The following is a 24,139-nucleotide window of genomic DNA, read 5'->3' as shown; positions in this document are numbered from 1 at the left end:
ACACTTTTCTGGACCTTGAAAGTGTATTTCACTTGGCAGTCTATGTTCTTTCAGTCTTAAGCCTCACGGTTTTTATCCATAATATCTTAAATTGTTTTCTGAAGACGAACAAAGCTTACGGGTTTGAAACAACATGGGGATAAGTGATTAATGACAAAATTTTCATTTTGGGGTTGAGAATCCCTTTAAAGAGTTGGATTCTCATGCTAAATATGACCAAAGTTTAAAAAAACAAGTTTCAGAATGTTTTTTTTTTTTTTGAGCATGGCCCTTCGTGACGTCATGAAGGCCGAAATTCCGTGTATGCGCACTTCTCCTGGAAGAGTGCACATACATATTAGACAAACCGAGAGCCACCCATCAACATCATCAACATTACATTTAAATTTTTACATTTAACCCTCTGGAGTCTAAGGGTATTTTTGGGGCCTGGAGAAGTTTTGTCGTGCCCTGATATTTGTGCTTTTTTCAGTTTCTTATAAATATCTAAATGGGTAAAGTCTAATCTCACTGTAATCAGCACAAACTGGGCTATAATAATATGTGAAATGCATGCATGTACATGATTGTATTTTTGAGAAAAAAAAATCTTACACATGGTTAGTGAAAAACTAAAAATGTTAAAATCACTTGAATAAGGCCATAAAACACATACAAAACATTGGTTCCCGGGATTGTTGAGAACTGGAGCTTGTAGCCTAGAATTTTTCTTCCTAATTTATGTGAAAATCATCTGGTTTACTCATTCACAGAAAACAATATATTGATTTAAATTTTCTAAGACACTTTTTGTTGGTAAAAGTCATATGTGAGTAGGTGTCAACTATCATGAATATCATTGTGATTTACACGAGAGAAGACAAAGCCCTGCATAATGAGCTGCATAATGAGCCGCATAATGAGCTGCATAATGAGCCGCATAATGAGCTGCATAATGAGCCTCTCATTCAGCTGTGCCACTGTGAGTGAGGTGTTACAAGAAAGAATGTGATGATAAAATAATAAAAGTATATAATTTTATGTTTGTAGTTTATTAAGAATATATTTAATTATCCCAAAACATAATTTAATATCCACTTGGGGGAGCAGTTAAACAGTTTATTAGGGACAATCAAAGCTTACTTTCAAACAAATTTTTTGGCATCCTTACTCCAGTCACACAATCCTTCAGAAATCCTTTTAACAATCTTATTTTCTGCCAAAAAAAAAAAACATTTATTATTATCATCATTATTATTTTTTATTATTATTAATGTTGAAAAGAGCTGAGAATATTTTTCTGTTTTTTTTTAGGGGGAATAAATCAAAGAACTGCATTGTTTTTACATTTGTTAGAGTTATCTCTATTTGACACATTTATATTATTTACATCAAGCTTTTGAATGGTATAGTATTGTATACTGTTATTGAAACTTCATAATGTTAAACTTGATTATGCATTTAGTCAGGAATTATAGTTTGGAAAAAGTATTTGGAAAAAGTCTAACTAGTAAAATGTTTACACGTTATGTGAAAACTAGTACAAATAAATAAAAAGAGACTTACTCATGTTTATGATCTCTGCTGAATAAAGTGCTTCATTCTTTTTTTTCTGAGGAAATCCATTTCTCAAATCCTCAACCACATCACATCTTTTTTGGGTGAATTATGTCTTATTCCTCTCATCGCGAAGCAAACAGTAAAATAAAATACAAACTTGAACAGTCTCGCTGCTTTTTCTTCTGTGTGGGCGTATTCAAGCCGCGCGCTTCAGTTTGAATCTGAATAGCGCGTTAAGCGCGGGGGCGTGGTCACATTAGATATAATGAACGGGGACATGAAAAATAGACATTGCGTTGTTTTCATATGGATTACTTTATCGCAGAATATTTGTTTTTGGCAGCACTTGTTTAATTTAAAAGTAGACATTTCAGGCTTTCTATAGATATCTCTCTCATGTCTCTTCGTTGAGTATTCACGGAGTTACAGTTCATTTTAATGAAATGTTTGTACATGACGATCAGCGGAGACAAAGGCTGCAGACACCTTGTTTGTTATCTTTATTTTATAAGTGCACAAAGTTTTGTTGTTATTATGTCTGTATCCAAAAAAACTAGACCCTTTACAGATTCATTTGATGTATTGCTCTTATCTGTACGATTAAAACAGTGTAATTTAAGTTCTTTTCGGGGTTATCAGGAGAAAATGACTCAAAACGCATATATGTGTTAATCGACTCGAAAGGGTTAATCATTTAGCAGACCAATAGAACAAATAGAACAATAGAAGCACTCAGGTCAACAAGAGAACAACAACAGAATACAAGTGCCATGACAAGTATCAGTTAGTCTAGTACAGAATGCATAGCCAGGTTTTTTTTTTTTTTTTTTATAAATGAAAAGACAAGAAAAGAAGGAAAAGTGCTAGTATGATGATGAATAAGTGCTGATGAAAAGGGTGAGTCTTTAGAGGTTTCTTGAAAATGAGTAAAGACCCAGCTGTACGAACTGAGATTTGGAGGTCATTCCACCAGCTGGGCACAGTCCAGAAAAAGGTCTGTGAGAGTGATTTTGAATTTCTTTGGGATGGCACCACAAGGCATCGTTCACTTGCAGAGCGTAAACTTCTGGAGGGCACATAAGATATAACCAGTGAGTTTAAGTATGTTGGTGCCGTGCCAGTGGTCGTCTTGTAGGTAAGCATCAGTACCTTGAATTTGATGCAAGCGGCTACTGGTAGCCAGTGTAACCTGATGAGGAGAGGAGTAACGTGAGCTTTTTTTGGCTCATTGAAGACAACCCTCGCTGCTGCATTCTGGATCAATTTCTGTCTTCGTAAGGTTAAGCTGAAGGTGATGGTCATTCGTCCAGCTAGAAATTTCACTCAGACAGGCTGAAATGCGAGCAGCTACCGTCGGGTCATCTGGTTGTAATGAGAAGTAGAGTTGGGGGTCATCAGCGTAGCAGTGGTAAGAAAAGCCATGCTTCTGAATGACGTCATGTAGATGGAGAAGAGAAGTGGTCCAAGTACTGAGCCTTGAGGAACCCCAGTAGCAAGTTGTGATTTAGAAACATCACCCCTCCAAGACACACTGAAGGATCTGTCAAAAGAGGTAGGACTTAACCCACAGGAGTGCGGTTCCAGAGATGCCCATCTTTCTGAGGGTGGACAGGAGAATCTGGTGATTAAAGGGTGTCAAAAGCAGCAGACAGATCCAGTAAGATGAGTACTGAGGATTTTGAAGCTGCTCTTGCTAGTCGCAGGGCTTCAGTAACCAAGAGCAGAGCAGTCTCAGTTGAGTGGCCACTTTTGAAACCAGATTGGTTGCTGTCCAGGAGGTTGTTCTGTACAAGGAACATAGAAAGCTGGTTGAACACAGCTCGCTCAAGTGTCTTTGCAATGAATGGAAGAAGGGATACCGGTCTGTAGTTTTCAAGAAGTGCTGGATTTATAGATGGTTTCTTGAGCAGTGGGCTTACCCGAGCCTGCTTGAATGCTGAGGGAAATGTTCCAGAGTGAAGAGAGGAGTTGATAATGTGAGTAAGTGACGGTACGACTAAAGAAGAGATCGCTTGAAGGAGGTGAGTGGGGATCGGATCAAGTGGACAAGTAGAAGGTTGATTGGACAGGAGAAGTTTGGAAACGTCCATCTCTGAGAGTGGGGAGAAGGAGGATAGAGTGTGCGTCGTTTATTGTGAAGTTGTCCTCAGTCTGCGGTGTGGAGAATTGGTCACTGATGGATCTTGTCTTATTTGTGAAGAAAACTGCAAAGTTGTCCGCTGTAAGAGTCGATGGAGGAGGTGGTGGCGGTGAATTAACAAGACAAGAGAAAGTCTTGAGTGTCCGAGCATCACAACAGCTGTTAATTTTGTTGTGGTAGTAGGATGTTTTGGCTGTGAAGACATTTGCAGAGAAGGAAGAGAGGAGAGACTGATACACACTGAGGTCGGTAGCGTTTCTTGATTTCTACCATTTCCTCTCTGCAGCCCCTGAGTTTAGAGCGATGTTCACGGAGAACCTCGGACAGCCAGGGGCCAGATGGGGTGGTGCATACTGGTCTAGATGACAGTGGGCAAAAGTTGTCCAAGCAAGATGTTAAAGTGGAGCAAAGAGTGTCCGTACTTCCTCCAGAAAACGTCTCTAAAGAAGTGTGTTTTGGTTGTTAGGGAAAGAAAAACTTGTTCAGCTACAAGTTTTGCCAGTATGTTTGTTGTTCCCGTCATTTAAGTTGATGAAAATTATATATAAACAAGGCCCAGTTCGGCAATGGATTTGCACATAATGCGATACTGAAAGATGGAGTGGTAAGGTCCCGGTCATGACTTGGAACCACAGGCAGTAAGTGAAACAGCATCACATTTCATAGCATCAAGCATGCTAGTAAATTTGTTAATTATGCTAGAAACGTTAACAACATGCTAGCAACATTCTAGTCGCCTGCTAATCATGCTAGAAACATACTAACAACATGTTAATAATGCGAGCAATATGCTAATCATGCTAGAAACATGATAGCAACATGTTAACAGAATGCTAATCATGTTAGAAACACGCTAGTGATATGCTAGCAACAGGCTAATCATGCTAGCAACATGATAGCAGCATGTTAATCATGCTAGAAACATGTTAACAACATGCTAATCAATCTAGAAACATGTTAACAAAACGTGCTAATCATGCTAGCAAATGCTAATCATTCTAAAAACATGTTAGCTACATGTTAATCATGTTAGAAACATGCTAGCAACATGCAAATAATGTTAACATGCTAATCATTTTATCAAAATCCAGTCACCACTTATAAGCTACTACTATATATTGTAGAAATGTAATATTTGGTAAAGTTGCTTTGTAACGACTTGTATTGTAAAAAGAGCTATACAAATAAACTTGAATTGAATTGAATTAATAATGCTAGAAACATGCAAGCGGCATCTTAATCATGCTAACAGACACTATTTAACTGAACAGAGATGACATCACTGAATTCAATGATGAACTGCCTTTAACTATCATTTTGCATTATTGACACACTGTTATCCTAATGAATGTTGTTCAGTTGCTTTGACGCAATGTATTTTGTTTAAAGCGCTTTATAAGTAAAGGTGACTTGACTTCACTAACAACACGCTAATTATGCTAGAAATATGCTAGCAACATTCTAATCCTGCTAGAAACATTCTAGCAACATGTTAGCAGCATGTTAGCAACATTGCTAATCATGCTACAAACATGCTAGAGACATGCTAGAAACATGCTAATCATGCTAGAAACATGCTAGTCGCATGCTAATCATGCTAGAAAGATGCTAGCGACATGCTAATCATGCAAGAAACATGCTAGCGACATGTTATCAACATGCTAATCATGCTAGAAACAAGCTAGCAACATGATAGCAGCATGTTAATCATGCTAGAAACATGGTAACGACATGCTAGCAACATTGCTAATCATGCTAGCAACATGCTAGCGACATGGTAGAAACATGCTAGTCGCATGCTAATCATGCTAGAAACATGCTAGCAACATGCTAGCAGCATGCTAATCATGCTAGAAACATGGTAGCGACATGCTAGCAACATGCTGTTATTCTAGCAACATGCTAATCATGCTAGAAACACGCTAACGACATGTTAATAATTAAACTTTTTCAAACTTTGGTTAGGCTTTCTCAAGCCAACTTAAAGTTGGTCTCAACAAACTTTTTTTCTAGTTGTTTATGAGGAGCATACACATAAGAGGCTGACAATTAGCTAAATATATAGCAAACTTGTATTTTTTATTTGAATGTGGCAATTAACACTTTTATTTTAAAACCTTTATTTTAATATGGCAACATAATATTGCACTCTACAGTATTTCTATGAACAAATCTCTGACAGAGACTATCAGCCAATCACTGTGTGCATAATTAGTAAGCAACAAGGTCAACCCCGTCCCCATACTCTTAGCTTAAAGGTCCCGTTTTTCATGCTTTTTTGAAGCTTTGATTGTGTTTACAGCGTGCAATATTACATGTGTTCATGTTTCGTGTGTAAAAAAACACAGTATTTTTCACACAATTCACCTATCTGTATACCACTGTTTTCACTGTCATAAAAACGGGCTGATGACTTCTATAAAGTCCCTCCCTTCAGAAACACGTAGCGAGTTCTGATTGTGCCAGCGGTTCCTGTGTTGTGATTCGACAGCAGCTGAGCACGCGCTGCCCTCCTAGAAACACGAGTGGACTAGTTTTGAGAAGCAAGTGGGCAGGATATGTTTTGAAAACTGCTGGAGATGTACTTATAATTACTGACGAGATGCGCATGAAAATCGCATTTGATTTTTTTGCACAGCCCTAACATCTAGTTAACAAAGCTAAACAGCGTTGCCCTTTGTGTATTTAATTACAGAAACTGTTAAACGCACCAACTTAAATAATAAAATACACTTACCGGTTGTGGTCCATAAACCACACCTTCTCCAGACAAAGATGGAACTGCTCCATCTTCCAAGAATAATCTTTGTGCGAATCCGGCATTAAACTGATTAAGGAAGACTGCTGTCCTCAGCAAAATATGCTGCACATAGTTTTACATGTGGATTATAATTTTCGGGAACCGAGCTAAACATAAATTGTAACCATTAATCTCCAAGTACAGCATCCCTGGGAAGCCCAAACAAAGTTGATTGGACACCGAGATGAGAATAACAGCGTTTCGACGACATGGCGACAAAAACAAATGCAGCTCATCCTCTTCTCCATCGGAGCGCAACAAGGCCATGCCCCCTTTTTTGTGTATTCATGTGGGCAGTGGTTAGTCAAAAAACTGTTCATTTACATTACATTTATTCATTTAGCAGATGCTTTTATCCAAAGCGACTTACAGATGAAGACAGTGGAAGCAATCAAAAACAACAAAAAGAGCAATGATATAAAAATGCTATAACAAGTCTCAGTTAGGTTAACACAGTACACGTGGCATGGGATTTTAAATAATAAATAAAAATAAAACAGATAGAATAAAAAATAAAAGAATAGAGCACGCTAGTTAGAGGTCTTTACACATACACACACACACATATATATACAATTGCATAATAAATGAAAAGAAAAAAGAATACAAAAAGATTAGAAAGGTAGTTAGATTTTTAAAGAATAGAATTAGAACAGTGAGTGTTAAAGTTAGAGGGTCAAATAAAGATGGAAGAGATGGGTTTTAAGCCGATTCTTGAAGATGGCTAAGGTTTCAGCTGCTCGGATTGAGTTGGGGAGGTCATTCCACCAGAAGGGAATATTTAATATAAAAGTCAGTAAAATTGACTTTGTGCTTCATTGGGATGAACAATCAAGCGACGTTCACTTGCAGAACACAAGCTTCTAGAGGCACATAAGTCTGAAGTAACAAATTTAGGTAAATGGGTGCAGAGCCAGTGGTAGTTTTGTAGGCAAACATCAATGCCTTGAATTTTATGCGAGCAGCTATTGGAAGCCAGTGCAAATTGATAAACAGAGGTGTGACGTGTATTCTTTTTGGCTCATTAAAAATTAATATTGCTGCCGCATTCTGAATTAATTGTAAAGGTTTGATAGAATTGGCTGGAAGACCTGCCAAGAGAGCATTGCAATAGTCCAGCCTGGACAGAACAAGAGCTTGAACAAGGAGTTGTGCAGCATGTTCCGAAAGAAAGGGCTTGGGGCCTCATGTACAAAGACTTGCGTTGAATTCATACTAAAGCATTGCGTACGGACAAAGCTGTAAATGTGCGTACGCACAAAAAAAAACAGATGTATGAATCTCTGCGTACGAAGGATTCCACGCATATTCTCTTTGTACATCCCAATTAACGTAAAATTGAGCGCACATGCACGAGCACAACGCCCCACCCAGTCTCCTCCCCTAATTAAATAAATTTAAATATGGTAATGAGTCCACTTTGGCAAAAGATAGCAGTAAGAAAATGGCTAAGGCAAGCGGCAAGAAACGAAACTTTACGGAAAGTGAATTGGAGGTGCTACTATCGGAGGTAGAGACTAGAAAACATATTTTATTTGGAACGTTGTCCTCTGGAATTAATAACAAAAGGAAAAAATATGAGTGGGAGAGTTTGGCTGAAGCCGTCAATGCAGTGGGATCTGAAAGTCGCACTGTAAATGAGCTTAAAAAGAAATCGTCTGATATAAAGGTGGACGTTAAACGGAGAACTGCTGCGCACCGACAAAGTGTGGGCAGGACAGGCAGTGGTAAAGGGGTCGATGAACTTACACCCTTTGAGCAGAGAGTTGCCTCAATTATGGGTGACACTTTACTCTCTGTAGTAGTATCTTCTGCTGTGGGAGACTCCGATTTACAGGATTGCGACGAAGGTAACCAATTTCTCATTTGTTTTTACTTTGGTACATATAGCGTACCTATATTTCATTGTCAAATGCATTCAGTGTAGCGAACCAAAAGTATACACCAGAGATTTTACGGATCCATTTCATTTATTGCAAATGTGTGTGCCCCTTAAAAATGGAACGTACTTAAATTACAGTTAACATTTGCCTTTTTATTTAGACCCATATGGCGCAACAGCCGAAACCTCCACTTCCCAGGAGGGGCACTCGGAGTCCGCCCCTCCTGAGCAGCCAACGCCCACTGTGCCCAGCGTTTCCAGTGCTCTCCCCAGTGCTGACGCCCGTCCGTCTGGTCGCGTCTTGACACATGCTGTTTTGGAGTCACAACAGCAAATCATTATGGCCATCGGGAAAATTAACAGTCACCTGAAAAATATCACTGACGCACTCACAGACATAAGCCACTCATTAAAGGAATTGGTCAAAAAGTGAACTTTTGTCTCTATTACCATTTATATTGTCGCAATCACATGTTGGCGGGCATGAACGGCTTGTTGGTTGGGCTGCACATAAATTGGTCCTGGGTCGGGGTCATCTGGCGGTGCTGCCACCTCACCAAGTGGTATGCCATGCCTATGCGCGACAATGCGGCACACCTTGTCAGGGCGGTATAACAACATCCCCCCAGTCCTGTCAAGGCAGCGCCACCGACATTTCAGCTGCCCAATCGCCCGCTCTACAACTGAACGAGTGCGAGAATGGGCATTATTGTATCTGCGCTCTCGGTCAGTTTGTGGGTTGGTGAGGGGGGTTAAAAGCCACGTCTTTAGTGGATAACCGCGGTCTCCTGAAGGGTTAATTAATAATTATATGCAAAAAATAAAAAAAAAACTACAATTAGATAGGATCATAATGTAACGTTTTCACACTCTCTTTGTTTTAGGTTGTTTTCTTTTATGCTGGGGTGCCAGACAGAATTTCTGTCATTAATTTAGTTCAGTTTACGAAAACGTTCAAAGGTCTTGTGCAGTCTGGTTTGTCCTTCACAAAACCCCTCACTTATATGAGAAAAAAAATGGCAATGCAATAATACCCAAAAGAAACTCTCTTAAATAGACCACTACTACAATCAATATGACAAACAACTAGAATTCATTCAAATATATATATTAACAACATCAACACCGTTTCAAGTGTCTCAAAATGACTTTTTGGTTTGAAAAAGAAAAAACAACCACAACAAAAAATAGTTCACAAATTTACCCACCACAAAACTACAAAAAAGAAACAAAATTATTCCAAATCACAAAATCAGTAATAAAGTCACAAAATCAGTAGGCTAATAATTACAACAATTTAAGACATATAGTACCCATCATCAATAAAGGAGAACATATATAAATACATTTCTCCATGATGAAAAAACAGTCAACAGTCAAGTCACTTGAAAACAGTCATCAGAACTGGCCTAGTAGTGTACTCACGACGCCGTTTACTTTTAATAGTCTGGTCCACGTTTTGCTGGAACTTCCCAGAAGTTAGTATACAGGCTGGAGGCTCCCAATCCGTCAATTCCGCCCAGGTTTTAGAACTGCTCACTCGTACTGTTAGCCCTGCAGCGTCTAAACGACCATCCGCTTGTAACACAATGACGAGGATACCATGATTTCCTTTTAATGATCCAGAGCGCGATTGATTAGGATGCAGATTATACACTTTTGCCTCGGATAAAACAATAAATCGCGAGTCTTCGAACGGAGCTCCGCGAGGTGCACTCACTGGCTTGACTTCCGCCAGCCGCTTCCCAATCTTTGAGCAGCGCACGTCATCCAGATAAAGGTAACTGGGCCGTCCCCCAAGACGTCACCATCTGCATCGTTATCCTATGACGACCGCAGATTCACATACTAGATACACGTCACTTCGATTCCCATGAATAATGAACTCGAATCATTTTATAAATGAAAAATGACTAATAACTAGGATTAATAAACATTTACTTATTTCCTGACGACATCGTCACACTCCCCCCTCTTTAAGAAAAGCCGGCCATTAGGGTAAGGCATCAAATCAGATGTCTTCAATATTTTTCTCAGTAAATCCAAGAAACTCCTCTCCATCACTGTCCTCATTAAAGATTTCCAGTAATCGACGTCGTTGTTGTGCTTCAAGTTCCTGTGCAGAGGGGAAGCAAGGTTTAATCCTAGAGACGTGTACCACTCTTAAGTCTTCTCCAGTGTCCTCCAGGACAATTTCATAGTTCAAAGGACCTAATTTCTGGACTATCCTGTAGGGCCCTTGCCATTTTGGAGCAATTTTTGCTGAAAAAAACTTAATTGCCTTGGAATAAGGGTGAGTGCGCATCCAGACTCTGTCCTTTTCCTCAAACACCACTTCTCTCCGATTTTTGTCATAGTTACGTTTTTGACGTTGACGAGCTGAATGTAGTTTCTTCTCAACATACTCCTTCATTTGATTTAATTCTGTCAATTTGTCATAGAAAGAATCATCAGGTGACACATCTCGTGGTTGCAATAGGACATCCATGGGACCACGGAGCGAGCGATTGATGTTCAACTCTGCCGGTGTTACTCCTGTGGACTCATGGACAGCAGAATTAAGAGCAAATCTGAACTCTGGTAGGAGCTTATCCCAATGTTTATGATTGTCACTGACATACGAGGCCACCATCGTTTTGAGCGTACGGTTCACTCTTTCAGTGAGGTTAGTCTGTGGATGGTAGGCAGTTGTCATTTTGCGTCCAATGTTCCATTTTTTACAGAGCTCCTGGAACACGGAGGAGACAAACTGTGATCCTTGATCAGACAAGATGTAATCTGGGATTCCCCATCGGGTAAGTATTTCTCTGATGAGTATCTGGGAGACGATTTCAGCTGTGGCCTTGCGCAGACTAAAAAGCTCAATCCAACGAGAATAATAGTCCACAAAAACTATCAGAAAAACATTCCCAGAGGAGCTCCTGGGGAATGGCCCCATCAAATCCACTCCTAGCATTTCCCATGGACGTTGTACAATGGTTTGTTGCAAGAGACCTGAAATTCGACGACATTCAGGCTTGTAACGTTGACAAATAGTACAGTTTTGTACAAACTCTTTGACATCTTGGTTCAAGTTAGGCCAGTACATCAAAGCTTGCAACCTTTTGAATGTTTTGAATCTGCCAAGATGACCAGCAAGAGGGTCTTCATGAAGAAACTGGAGTAATTGAGATCGGAGAGGTTTTGGTATGTAAACTTGGTACACAATTTTGTGTGGAAACTGGACAACTCTGTAGACTTTATCCTCTAATATGGAAAATTTGGTAGAGGAATTGACAGTGATTTCTCCTGATTCTACTATTTGTTCGTACAGATGGTGAATGTCAGTATCCATCTGCTGTGCCTTCCAGATGTCATGGTCAGAGATTGGCAGATCTTCTTTTTCGGATTTCACTTCTAACTTCAAAGATACAGCAGTGGAACAAGTCAGAAAGCCTGGTTCATTAATGTCAACAGGAGCTCGAGACAAAGCATCAGGAACCGTATTATACTTCCCCTTCCTATGCTCCACTGTGAAGTTGAATTCCTGGAGTCGAAGAGCCCACCGAATTAAACGAGTGTTAGGTTTCTGTGTTTTGAAGACCCACATCAAGGAAGAGTGATCAGTAACGACTATGAAGAATTTTCCTTCCAAGTAGTACCTCCATTTTTCGAGGGCCCACACGACTGCCAAACATTCTTGCTCGGTGGTCGTGTAATTTCTTTCTGCCGGGTTTAAAGTACGGCTGGCAAATGCCAGGACCTCCTCAGTGCCCAGTCCTGTTTGCTGCACAAGAACAGCTCCTAAGCCAACCTCACTTGCATCAGTGTAGATGACAAAGGGTAAATTCAAATTAGGATGTCCCAACACCGGTGGAGACACAAGGAGCTGTTTCAGAGCTTGGAAGGAAGTTTGACATTGTGAAGTCCAAAGGAATTTGACACCTTTCCTTTTTAAGGCATTCAGGGGTTCAGCCACTTGAGAGAAGTGTGGTACAAACCTATGATACCAACCAGCCATGCCTAAAAATCTCTGGACTTCCTTTATGTTCTTTGGCACAGGAAAATCTTGGACTGCTCTAGTTTTCTCTGGATCTGCCTTAATTCCTGTAGCAGTCACAATGTGTCCAAGAAACTTCAGAGAAGTACCGAAGAAATGCGTTTTCTTCATATTAACAGTCAGGTTAGCCTCTTTTAATTTATCCAACACAGCCTGGATGTCATGAAAGTGCTGTTCTATTGATGAAGAGTAGATGATTATATCGTCCAAATAGACAAAACAGTTCTTACGCTGTAGCTCTCCCAGGACTCTCTCCATCAATCGCTGGAAGGTCGCTGGTGCATTTTTAAGACCAAAAGCCATGACCTTAAAATTAAATAGCCCCTGACTGCAAATGAAGGCAGTTTTATCTTGACTGTCCTCTTCCATTTGAACCTGCCAATATCCACTGTTGAGGTCCAAGGTGGAAAAAACAACAGCACCACTCAAGGACTCAAGAATTTCCTGGATTGTAGGCAGTGGATAGGCATCTGATTGAGAGACTGAATTTATCTTCCGATAGTCTACGCAGAAACGATAACCACCCGTTTTCTTGGGAATCAATACCACTGGAGAAGACCATGCTGAGGAGGAAGGCTCGATCACATCAGCAGCTAACATCTCATCAATCAGCTGTTTGATGACCTTCTGTTTCGTAGGAGAAACACGATAAGGCTTTTGTCTTATAGGAACATCTTGGTTAACATAAACTCTGTGTGTCAAAACACTTGTTTTCCCCAAAACATCTGTGCAGACATCAGAATTCTGTTTGAGTTGAATCAGAAAACGTTCCTTTCCTCTTTCATCTAGGCAGGTGTTTTGGCACGCTACATACAGAAGGTTTAGTTCTTCCTTTGAGGTACCAGGGGGAAGCGCAGAAAAAAGAGCAAGAGGGGAAGAATTATGCCATTCATGGAAGTGAGCTTCATTTTTCTGAAAATAATATTTTTTATCCGGATGAAACCAATAGACATTGTTCCGGATGTCCATTTGCAGGCCACTGAAAAACAGATAGTCTAAACCCAACACAACAGGAAAGGCAAGCATCTGTGGGGCTAGGACAACCACTGGTAAGGGAACAGTTAATGTTTGTACTGCAATTTGAACTTCACCCCATCCTAATGGTTGCCGGGCTCCTCCATCAGCCAAATAAATGGGACCCTCAGTCCATGGTCTTAGCTGTTGAGTGTGATAGCCCATGGTTACCCACAATTTTTCATTTAACAGTGTATATGAAGATCCTGTGTCAACCAAAGCTTGGCCTTGCCAAGAATCAATATTTACAGGAACAATCATCTGCTGAGGTAAAGAGGTTGAGAAAGGATGAGTAGGTGAGTATACAGACTCTAAGTGAGTGACAGTGCTAACAGTTGGATGATTATCATGGTTACCTTTAACAGGACTTGGACCTTGCTGACCTTTATAGTTTTTGTTCTTAACAGGCCCACCCTGAGGACAAGAATTTGGAGCATGAGGGCCCTTACACCGCCAACAGAAGGGAGATTTAGAGGAGTCCTGTGATGCTGAAGCTGGTACTGGGTTAGCCAACTGACTTTGAGCAGGACTATTTATTCTGTGTTTCCAAGGTTTTTTCTGTTGTTCATACTGTAATTGATTTTCTTTGTCTTTTTCCAACTGTTGTCCAAGACGGACTAAACCATCCACAGAAGTGACTCCATTACTTCGAAGTTGACTTGCCATCTGAGGATTGATGTTCTTCAAGATTAACTTAATAACTTCATCCTCTTCAATTTGTGGCTTCCATCGTTTGCACAGAGCTCGGTACATGTAAGCAAAATCTCGTATGCTCTCACCTTCCTGCTGTACACGTGTTCTTACTCTCTCCGCTAACTCATCCTCATAATCTTCTGACAAGAAGGCAGCAAGAAACTTGGCTTCAAACTCCTGCCAAGTGTTTGTCTCAAGTCGAGCAACATCCCACCAGTCTCTAGCGGTGCCATGGAGCACATTCCTAAGGGTTGCTATTACTTCTTCATCAGAAAGAGGGTGAAGAGCCATGAAATCATAACATTTCTCCAGAAAGATCAATGGATCATCACAGTCTTCTAGTCGGCCAAAGCATGGGAACTGGATTTTCACGGGCTGTCTACTCAAAAGACGTCCTCTACCTTCAACAGTGGTAACCACTTCACTTGTGGAATTAGGTTCGGAGTCACCCAGACCACTTTGAAATGTTGAATGGAGTCGCTGTAATCTGGTACTCACCACCGGCATTTCCACAACAGTCGAAACAGAAGGTGACGTAATGGTAGAAGAAACATTGGCTTTCACTGAACTCTGCTGTGATGACTTGAGAGCATCAATGTCTTTAGCTAATTTATGAAAATGTTGTGTACACTGGTGGAGTTCCTTCTGTAAATTACTATTTGAACTTGTCTGAGCAAGAAAGGTATTCATTTGTTGAGTATATTGATCAGTAGTCTTTTGTATGAGATCCAGAGTATTAGCCATTGGTTCCATTACGGTATTAAAATCCTTCAATACCTCTGCATGATGATTCTTTAGTTGCCAATGCAGCATATTATTAAACTCCTTCCTGAAATACTCAAACTGATTACTCATAAGCTGTTTTATTTCTGTAGTTTGTTTCACAGATGCAGCATCAACATGCAAGGTGAGAGTATCCATAGTGTTTTTCAGCTCTTCAACTTCAGTAAACAAGGTGTCTTTTAGACTCTGATATTGTGTTCTGGTCATTTCACTCAATTGCGGAAGAGTCAGAGTGTCCATAAATCCAGTTAATCCTAATGAGGGTTGAGATGAAGATGATATTGGGGGTCTGAGATCAAAACTTCCTGTTAAGTCCATATCTAGCAGAGTGCGTTGAGATGAAATGGCCTGAAAACCTTCCAAAGTACTGTTAGGGAGGGTACTAGGAGGAAAGGATTGAATTCCATCTTGATCTAAAGCCATAACATCCATAAGATCCTCTTTAAAAGTCTTGTTTAGGGTTTGGTTTCGATCTCCCTCCATTTCATGGCAAGACCTACTTGGAGATGCAGCCATTTTGCTTGAAGAATTAGGGGTTGTTTTTAGTCATTGAAATGAAAAGGGTCTGATGAGAGTGCATTTTTCTTCTCACAAGTGTTTAATATTTAGGTCCCATCTGGGGTGCCATTTTTATGTAACGTTTTCACACTCTCTTTGTTTTAGGTTGTTTTCTTTTATGCTGGGGTGCCAGACAGAATTTCTGTCATTAATTTAGTTCAGTTTACGAAAACGTTCAAAGGTCTTGTGCAGTCTGGTTTGTCCTTCACAAAACCCCTCACTTATATGAGAAAAAAAAATGGCAATGCAATAATACCCAAAAGAAACTCTCTTAAATAGACCACTACTACAATCAATATGACAAACAACTAGAATTCATTCAAATATATATATTAACAACATCAACACCGTTTCAAGTGTCTCAAAATGACTTTTTGGTTTGAAAAAGAAAAAACAACCACAACAAAAAATAGTTCACAAATTTACCCACCACAAAACTACAAAAAAGAAACAAAATTATTCCAAATCACAAAATCAGTAATAAAGTCACAAAATCAGTAGGCTAATAATTACAACAATTTAAGACATATAGTACCCATCATCAATAAAGGAGAACATATATAAATACATTTCTCCCATGATGAAAAAACAGTCAACAGTCAAGTCACTTGAAAACAGTCATCAGAACTGGCCTAGTAGTGTACTCACGACGCCGTTTACTTTTAATAGTCTGGTCCACGTTTTGCTGGAACTTCCCAGAAGTTAGTATACAGGCTGGAGGCTCCCAATCCGTCAATTCCGCCCAGGTTTTAGAACTGCTCACTCGTACTGTTAGCCCTGCAGCGTCTAAACGACCATCCGCTTGTAACACAATGACGAGGATACCATGATTTCCTTTTAATGATCCAGAGCGCGATTGATTAGGATGCAGATTATACACTTTTGCCTCGGATAAAACAATAAATCGCGAGTCTTCGAACGGAGCTCCGCGAGGTGCACTCACTGGCTTGACTTCCGCCAGCCGCTTCCCAATCTTTGAGCAGCGCACGTCATCCAGATAAAGGTAACTGGGCCGTCCCCCAAGACGTCACCATCTGCATCGTTATCCTATGACGACCGCAGATTCACATACTAGATACACGTCACTTCGATTCCCATGAATAATGAACTCGAATCATTTTATAAATGAAAAATGACTAATAACTAGGATTAATAAACATTTACTTATTTCCTGACGACATCGTCACAATAACTTTAAAGGCACTTACCAAGAAGCCACCCATCACGCACCCTGCCAGCTTGGAGCCTTATCCCAACCATGCTGTTTGTAAGGATGTATGAATCATGGGTTGACCCAGGCCACCTTGCCACAATATTTGTTAGGCGCATTTGTGCATCACATATTATCTGCACATTTATTGAATGGAAATGTTTCCGATTCACATATGCAAATTCTTCTTCAGATGGCGCCTTTATAGCAATGTGTGTGCAGTTGATCGCTCCGATAACATTAGGAAAACCGGCTATCGCTGCAAATTGCATTTTAATGTTTGGCTGGTCAACTGCATCATATGGGAACCTGATATACCTGGTAGACATGCGGATGATCCCGTCCCATACCGCTGGCATTGCCTGGCTCAAAGACGACTGGCTTATTCCTGAGCGGTCTGCCAGTTCCCTTTGGAAAGAACCAGTTGCCAGGAAACCAAGTGTTGTCAACACCCGCAAGGGAACGGGTATTGCGTGGCTCCTCATTGTCTCTCTCTCTAGATTCGGACCCAACTCAGCACAGAGCTCCAAGAGGATAGCCCTTGGAAATCTGAAACGGCTGATAAGCCAGTCATCATCCTGGGCCAGAAAATCATTGTGGTCCCTAAAAACTCGTTCTCTTCTGATTCTGCCATTAGCAATGTCCTCTAATAAGGCCAACGCTGCCATTGCCATAGACTAAGGGTTGTTTCAACCGTTATGCTTTTATATGTTCTTATTTAATTGCATAATTTATATAATTATAATAAGGCTTGTGTGACAATATATGCCAATTATTTTATAAATTGCAAATTAATTGCAATGCTTCCCACAGGTGGTGGTGCGAGACTTGTAGAACAATTTGTTGTGTAATGTTTGCAACTTCACTTTATTGCCTGTAAGAGTCGCCAACGGACAAAAACAATGAGAAATGAACGTACGCCAGACATGAAATTGGCTTGGAGGAACGCACATTCTTGCGTTAATTTCACTGTTAGTACATCCGACCGTGAGCGTGAAAGCTGGCGTACGCAAAGTTTTTGTGCGTACGCAAGGTTGATACATGAGACCCTTGATCTTCTTGATGTTGAACAAAGCAAATCTGCAGGATCGGACAGTTTTAGCAATGTGGTCTGAGAAAGTCAGCTGATCATCAATCATAACTCCAAGGCTTCTAGCTGTTTTTGAAGGAGTTATGGTTGATGTGCCTAACTTGATGGTGAAATTGTGACGGAACGATGGGTTTGCTGGAATCATAAGCAGTTCTGTCTTGGCAAGGTTGAGTTGAAGGTGATGGTCCATCATCCAGGAAGAAATGTCTGTTAGACAAGCTGAGATGCGAATAGCTACCGTCGGATCATCAGGATGGAATGAGAGGTAGAGTTGAGTGTCATCAGCATAGCAGTGGTATGAAAAGCCATGTTTCTGAATGACAGAACCTAATGATGCCATGTAGACAGAGAAGAGAAGTGGTCCAAGAACTGAGCCCTGAGGCACCCCAGTAGTTAGATGTTGAGACTTGGACACCTCACCTCTCCAAGATACTTTGAAGGACCTATCTGATAGGTAAGACTCAAACCATTGAAGTGTGGTTCCTGAGATGCCATTTGCCAGTAGAGTTAATAGGAGGATCTGGTGATTAACCGTGTCAAAAGCAGCGGACAGATCAAGCAGGATAAGTACTGAAGGGTGGATTCAGGATTCAGCTCTTGCTAGTCTTAGAGCTTCAACAACTTATAGCAAGGCCGTCTCAGTTGAATGTCCACTTCTGAAGCCAGATTGGTTGCTGTCAAGGAGATTGTTGTGTGTGAGAAATGTAGAGACTTGTTCGAACACAGCTCGTTCAAGTGTTTTTGCAATAAAAGGAAGAAGGGAAACCGGTCTGTAGTCCTCTAAAAGAGATGGGTTGAGGTTGGGTTTCTTAATTAGTGGAGTTATACGTGCCTGTCTAAATGATGAGGGGAAAACACCAGTGTGGAGGGAAGTGTTGATGATGTGAGTGAGTGCAGGTACAACTGCAGGAAAATGGCTTGAAGGAGATGAGATGGAATAGGATCAAGCGGGCAAGTAGTAGGGGATTAGAAAGGATGAGTTTTGAGACTTCTGCCTCAGAGAGTGAAGAGAAGGATGTAAATGAGTGTAAGTTTGCTGGTGATATGAGCTTGACTGATTGTGGTGTGGAAAATTGTGCACTAATGTGTTTAATTTTATTAATGAAAAACGTTGCAAAGTCATCAGCTATTAGAGATGAAGCAGGAGGAGGAGGAGGACAAAGTAGTGAGGAAAGTGTTTTAAAGAGCATTTGAGAGTTAAATGAATTGTTAATTTTGTTATGGTAGTATGTCATTTTATCAGAGGAGACATTAGCAGAGAAAGAAGATAGGAGTGACTGATACACAATAAGATCAGTAGTATTTTTGGACTTGCGCCACACCCTTTCAGAAGCTCTAAGCTTAGAACGGTGTTCGCGTAGAACATCAGATAACCAAGGGGCAGAAGGTGTGTTATGGGCTGGCCTGGAAGATAAGGGGCAAAGAGTGTCTCAACAAGATGTAAGAGTGGACGTTTTAGTGACGTCATTACTGCAGGAACTAGAGAGATGTAGTCCAAACGGGTCGTTTTTTGTAGACAAATTCTGTTAAATAAAATATCTCGCTTGGCATTGAACTTTGAGCTTTAGTATTTTACAGATATTATTTATACTCCAACAACAACATTACACACTAACCAAAGTTTAAAACATGGGATCACGAAGAACGGGACCTTTAATACTGGGTACACTCCGAGCAACAACCTCCCACTCTCTCTCGTGAAGCCCATACAGAAGTGACTAAACCTGTAATTCACTGACTGGCCGCTTGAGGCTTGCTGCAGAAAAGAGTCAGTCACATAGACTCCCCATGTTGAAATGCCCAACTTAACAGCAGAAAAAAAACATGTTTACAGCCTAGCGTGGCCACTTGAGTGACAGGTGGATTGCTGCTGCTGTCACCGATGTCGCGCTAGGTGGGCATGGCTTCAGCAACCAGCTCCCGCCTTTTTGCCCATTTTTGATTCCCCTAGAGTGACATGCGGTGGCGTGCTGTTAAGATGGCGATGGCCCGCTTCGCCCACTTTTGGTTTCAAAAACTCTCTTCGGAAAGCTATGGGTGATGTCACGGTCACTTTAAAAAGGATAAAAAATTCTGAACATAGGAAATCTCGCAAAATCTTGCGAGACCTCAGAATGAGCATGGCGGACAATATGCAGGAAGAAACTGCAATGATAGTGTGTCTGTAATGGTTTTATACATGACACATTGTGCCACAAATCAACAAGTTGATCCTTCATCTCTGCTGTCCACATCAATTTCACTTTTTGTGCTGCACCATGACTGCTTCCATCTTCTATCATCTCGCTTAGGAGTGTAAAAAAATATCGATACACATGAGTATTGTGATATTTTGTTTAGCGATGTAACCATTTTATGGTACTGTATCAATTCTCAAAAAAATCATACAAGATTCATGGCATTTTGAGTTTTTTCCTAAACGCTAGATGGCAGTCTTCACCTCTGAACAAATCCTGAGTGACAGGAAATACTAGTACTATTAGAGCACGCCACTAATGTTAGCGTTCGCTGCTAGTAATGAAGGATGAAAGAATTGATTAATCATTTGGGCTTTGTTTGTAATGTCCACTGTGGGATTGTGGCACTAGTGCTGCCTTGGTTCTGCCACGTCCCGTGTTTAGAGACTCGCGCAGGGCACAGCCATAGATGGGAGGGTCACACTGTGGCTGCAGTTTCTCTCATTTCGGGGGCATTTTGTGCAATTGGTGCAGTGCTCACAACACGATTTTCGACAGCGGCAAAGTTAGTTTGACTTTTGACATTCATTAGGCATTCTTTTTTTTTTTTTTTGTCCAAACTAACTCAGATTGTCATAAATATATGCAATTTACGTTGTACAATGCTTAATTTATAGAAAAAAATTATAATTTACCATCTGATATAAAATCAATAATAAAATGTTCAGAAAATCATCCGTTATTGCACAAAGTTCTGTTTTTTGAATTACCGTTTTATGTATTTTATAATAATTCTGCAACTTTTAATGTATGCAATAAAATAAATCCATTAAACGACAACACCATTTTATCTAAAGGTACTTTAGCCAACTGTAAAATATACAGATTATTATTCAGTATAATGCACGAGGCTTACTTTGTCAGATTATGCCTTTATTGTTTTATATTGTTTTATTTTATTAAAGGATCCTGCAAGCACTTTAATTTATCCCCCTTTACTCGTACTGCACAAATAGTGGTTCAATAACGTTGAATGTTACAGGGACTGATTATAACAAATTCAGATTCCAATGTGTTCTGGTTAAACAACTTTTATTTATTGCTAAGGTTTGCATATGGTGGTGTGTTCTTAATGACAGCTTTCCTTACAATATATATGCAGTCAATGTTTAGAGGTAATGTAGTCTGACAGGAAAGAGTTTTTTAACTAGTGACGGCAGTGTCTTCTTATATGTATATTGTGTATGTGCGTGCCGTGTACTTACTAGTGATGTGCAGATAGAGCAAGCTGCTGTCAGACCCCTGACTGTTCTGAGCATGTGCGGTGACCCTAAATCCCAGTGACCCTGTACACGTGTGTGATGCTGTCACCAAGACGACTTATATTGGAGTATGACACCGAGATGCCATCTCCAAAATCCACATGGAGACTTGTAGACAGTGAGTCTCCCTACAGAAAAACAGAAGAAAAAAAAAACAGATATATTCTATGGGTTTGTATGTAAAGGCTTTGAGAAAAACTGGTTCTAAAACTGTAAACACAGATGGCTGGTGGACTGATTTAAAAAAATAGATCTAAATACATAAAATGCTAATTTTAAAAATGAATTGAAATGATTTACTGTTAAAATCAGTTTTATAATAAGTGAATACTCATAGTTAGGTGTCAGAAAGATTTTGTTTTCGAAATAAGTATCTTATATCAGTTAAGGCTGCATTAGTTTGATCAAAAATACAGTAAAAGAGTAATATTGTGAAATATCATTACAGTTTACAATAATTGTTTTCTGTTGTATTATATTTGTATTTGCATTGTATTATATAAGCTGAATTTTCAGCATCATTACTCGAGTCTTCAGTGTCACATGATCATTCTAATATGCTGATTTGGTGTTCAAGAAAGATTTCTTATTATGATCAATGTTGAAAACATTTGTGCTGCTTAATATTTTTGTAGAAACTGTGATGAATTGAACAGAAAGTTCAAAAGAACATATTTGAAATAGAAATTGTTTGTAACAATATAAATGTTTATGATGTAACTGTTGTTCAATTTAATGCTTTTGCGCTATATTAAGTGAAGAAAAAACCTTACTGGCCCCAAACTTTTGAAATATTATCTATGCAAGTTCTTTACTAACCTAGTTATTAAGTTGTGTTAAGTTCACTGAAATGAAAAGCAGCAGCCTTGTAAAGTTATGGATTGGTGGCACAAGGCAAGATGTATGAAAAGGACATTGACTGAGACCCCCTCATGAGATCAGGGTTTGGAAATTTGCTTTACTCGCAAAGTTGGTCTGCCATCAAAGTTTGAGTTGAGTTGAAAGCACAACACCTTATCAATGACTTTGTGTTTGTGCACCTGCTGGCTCACTTTTTGCAATGCTACTCTGAAGGTGATGTTGGTTCCCAGTACAGCAGTGAGCTGGGAGTTGATGGTGCTCAGCTGTAGGCCACTGGGTGCTATGGGTTTGCACTGTTGCATTTTGGGACTTAGTGTATCTTTCAGACCCTCTCTACAGTTATTCAACAGCACTTGCCTGTACCTGCACCGACACACACAAAAACTTTAGAAAAAGCCCTCTGTTACCAGCAAAAACACAAAAAGAGACATGTAGTTATTACAAAAACACTTTTATGAAGACTATCACATAGAGATTAATTTTGCAACTATGGATCATGCAGTGTGTGTGTGCATCTGTGAATCTGTGAGTGTGTGTTACCCTGTGCTGTTGCGGTAGCGCTGACCATGGCTGCAGGTGTGTGCTGGTAAATTGACATCATACCAGAATGCAGGTGCACATTTTCCACTGGCCTGTCTCTCAAACCCATAATCACTGCAGGGAAAATCATAAAAAAACATCAATTATTCAGTTTGGTTGAGCTCCTCTTTATGATGCCTTAGCAGTCTATAGAGAGAAGTGGTTTATATTTTCAGTTTTAATTTTAGTTATTGTTTTAAATAATTTAGGTTTTAATTTATTTTATTTTGGTTTTAGTAATTTTAATACTTCAACTTTAACACCAATTTTTGTTTCAGTAACATTTTAGCAGCACGGAAACCTTAAGTTGTGATTGGTTAGTGCGTTTACAAGATATAAACTGCAGTTGGGGATCAGGGCTAAACTTAGTAACACCTGCTCCTTCAGGCTAATCAGATCACTGCCACATTTAAATAATCATTACTTATTCATTTGGAGATGATTAATCATTTGACATTATGCTACTTTTACGTGCCTCTCATTCATACCTGTAATTTGCCTAAGAGCAGACGACTAATGGAGCCTGTGTGTGGAACAAGGGAGATTTATGTCATCGTTTTGATCAGCGCAGGAGTGTGTCTCCATGTGCATCGGGGTGGGTTTGTCAAATCTCCATCAGTATAGCGATATGATTACGATGTAAAACCAGGTTTTTACCTTGCTGCCTCAAGAGCAGCTGATTTAATTGAGTGCATGAATGGAAAAACCTTGTTTTTTTGTTTTTGTTTTTTTATTCAAATACCACTTGATTGATCTGTATAATTGGTTGGATCCCTGCAGCTTTCGTACTGTGCATGCAACACTGAGTCCTTTGATCTGCAAGAGTTACTGTCACTCATTTCCTCTATTGGAGAAGCAGCTGCTCTGCTTTTCCATGTGTGTGCACGTATGCATATGCTTGCATGTGACTCACCACTCAAAGTCATAGAGGGTGCAGATGCAGGGCTCAGCTGAAACAACTCGAGAATATTCCCGACCCAGAGTGCAACGTGTGCCAGGCTTCCTCTTCATATACACCTGTCTCTCTCCCATCACACACACCTCACCCTGAAATACACATTAATACCTAAATAAATAACTAGCAAAGTCACCAAACTGCTCACGGAACAGTGTTATTTTAGTATTAGTATACTAATAAAATATAAATTAATATTTTACATTGGATTTTTTTATATTTTAGGTTTTCATTTAGATTTTAGTTTTGCAATGCCCTTTTTGTGTTTATCTTTTTTTGTAAATTTGTACATTTATATCTAGCTTAAATTTATTGACATTTCAGTTTTAGTTTAACTTATAACTTTAATATTTCAGTAACATTTCTAGCTTCCATAAGTTTTTTTATACGACTTATATTTTATTTTATTGCAGCTATATTTCAATTATCAAAAAATATTTTCAAAAAATTATTATATTTTTTTTTTTTATTAAAGCTATTTTAGGAAATGTAGTTTA

The 24,139-nt window shown here is 39.6% G+C and overlaps 3 protein-coding genes across 3 annotated transcripts; all 3 read right to left on the bottom strand.

Moving 5' to 3' along the window:
- Nucleotides 1-7,607: 7,607 nt before the first annotated feature.
- On the bottom strand, nt 7,608-17,772 carry LOC113073277 (putative nuclease HARBI1). The gene is made up of 3 exons (XM_026246166.1): nt 16,657-17,772; nt 8,812-9,149; nt 7,608-8,672 (listed from the first exon to the last, which is right to left on the bottom strand). Exons 1-2 carry the CDS (start codon nt 17,330-17,332, stop codon nt 8,815-8,817), a joined length of 1,011 nt encoding a protein of 336 aa, XP_026101951.1. The 5' UTR covers nt 17,333-17,772; the 3' UTR covers nt 7,608-8,672; nt 8,812-8,814.
- On the bottom strand, nt 9,643-16,645 carry LOC113073276 (uncharacterized). The gene has a single exon (XM_026246165.1). It carries the CDS (start codon nt 15,404-15,406, stop codon nt 10,373-10,375), a length of 5,034 nt encoding a protein of 1,677 aa, XP_026101950.1. The 5' UTR covers nt 15,407-16,645; the 3' UTR covers nt 9,643-10,372.
- Nucleotides 17,773-21,255: 3,483 nt separating the features above from the next.
- Nucleotides 21,256-23,734, bottom strand: LOC113073283 (VPS10 domain-containing receptor SorCS3-like; the record flags this gene model as incomplete). The annotated part of the gene is made up of 4 exons (XM_026246175.1): nt 21,256-21,375; nt 22,300-22,471; nt 22,649-22,762; nt 23,601-23,734. Coding segments are annotated over 4 exons (540 nt in total), but the record flags the coding sequence as incomplete, so codon positions are not given.
- Between the last annotated feature and the right edge of the window lie 405 nt (nt 23,735-24,139).

The sequence above is a fragment of the Carassius auratus genome, unplaced genomic scaffold (assembly GCF_003368295.1).
Source record: "Carassius auratus strain Wakin unplaced genomic scaffold, ASM336829v1 scaf_tig00011739, whole genome shotgun sequence".
In the NCBI taxonomy this organism is placed as follows: domain Eukaryota; kingdom Metazoa; phylum Chordata; class Actinopteri; order Cypriniformes; family Cyprinidae; genus Carassius; species Carassius auratus.
This window is presented reverse-complemented; position numbering and strand designations above follow the sequence as displayed.

Excerpts from the sequence above, each read along its gene's own strand:
- LOC113073276 (XM_026246165.1), bottom strand. The coding sequence starts at position 15,406 with ATGGCTGCATCTCCAAGTAGGTCTTGCCATGAAATGGAGGGAGATCGA.
- LOC113073277 (XM_026246166.1), bottom strand. The coding sequence starts at position 17,332 with ATGGCAATGGCAGCGTTGGCCTTATTAGAGGACATTGCTAATGGCAGA. Across the intron at positions 9,150-16,656 it reads GCGTGATGGGTGGCTTCTTG|GAGACCGCGGTTATCCACTA; the intron begins GTAAGTGCCTTT and ends TTAACCCTTCAG.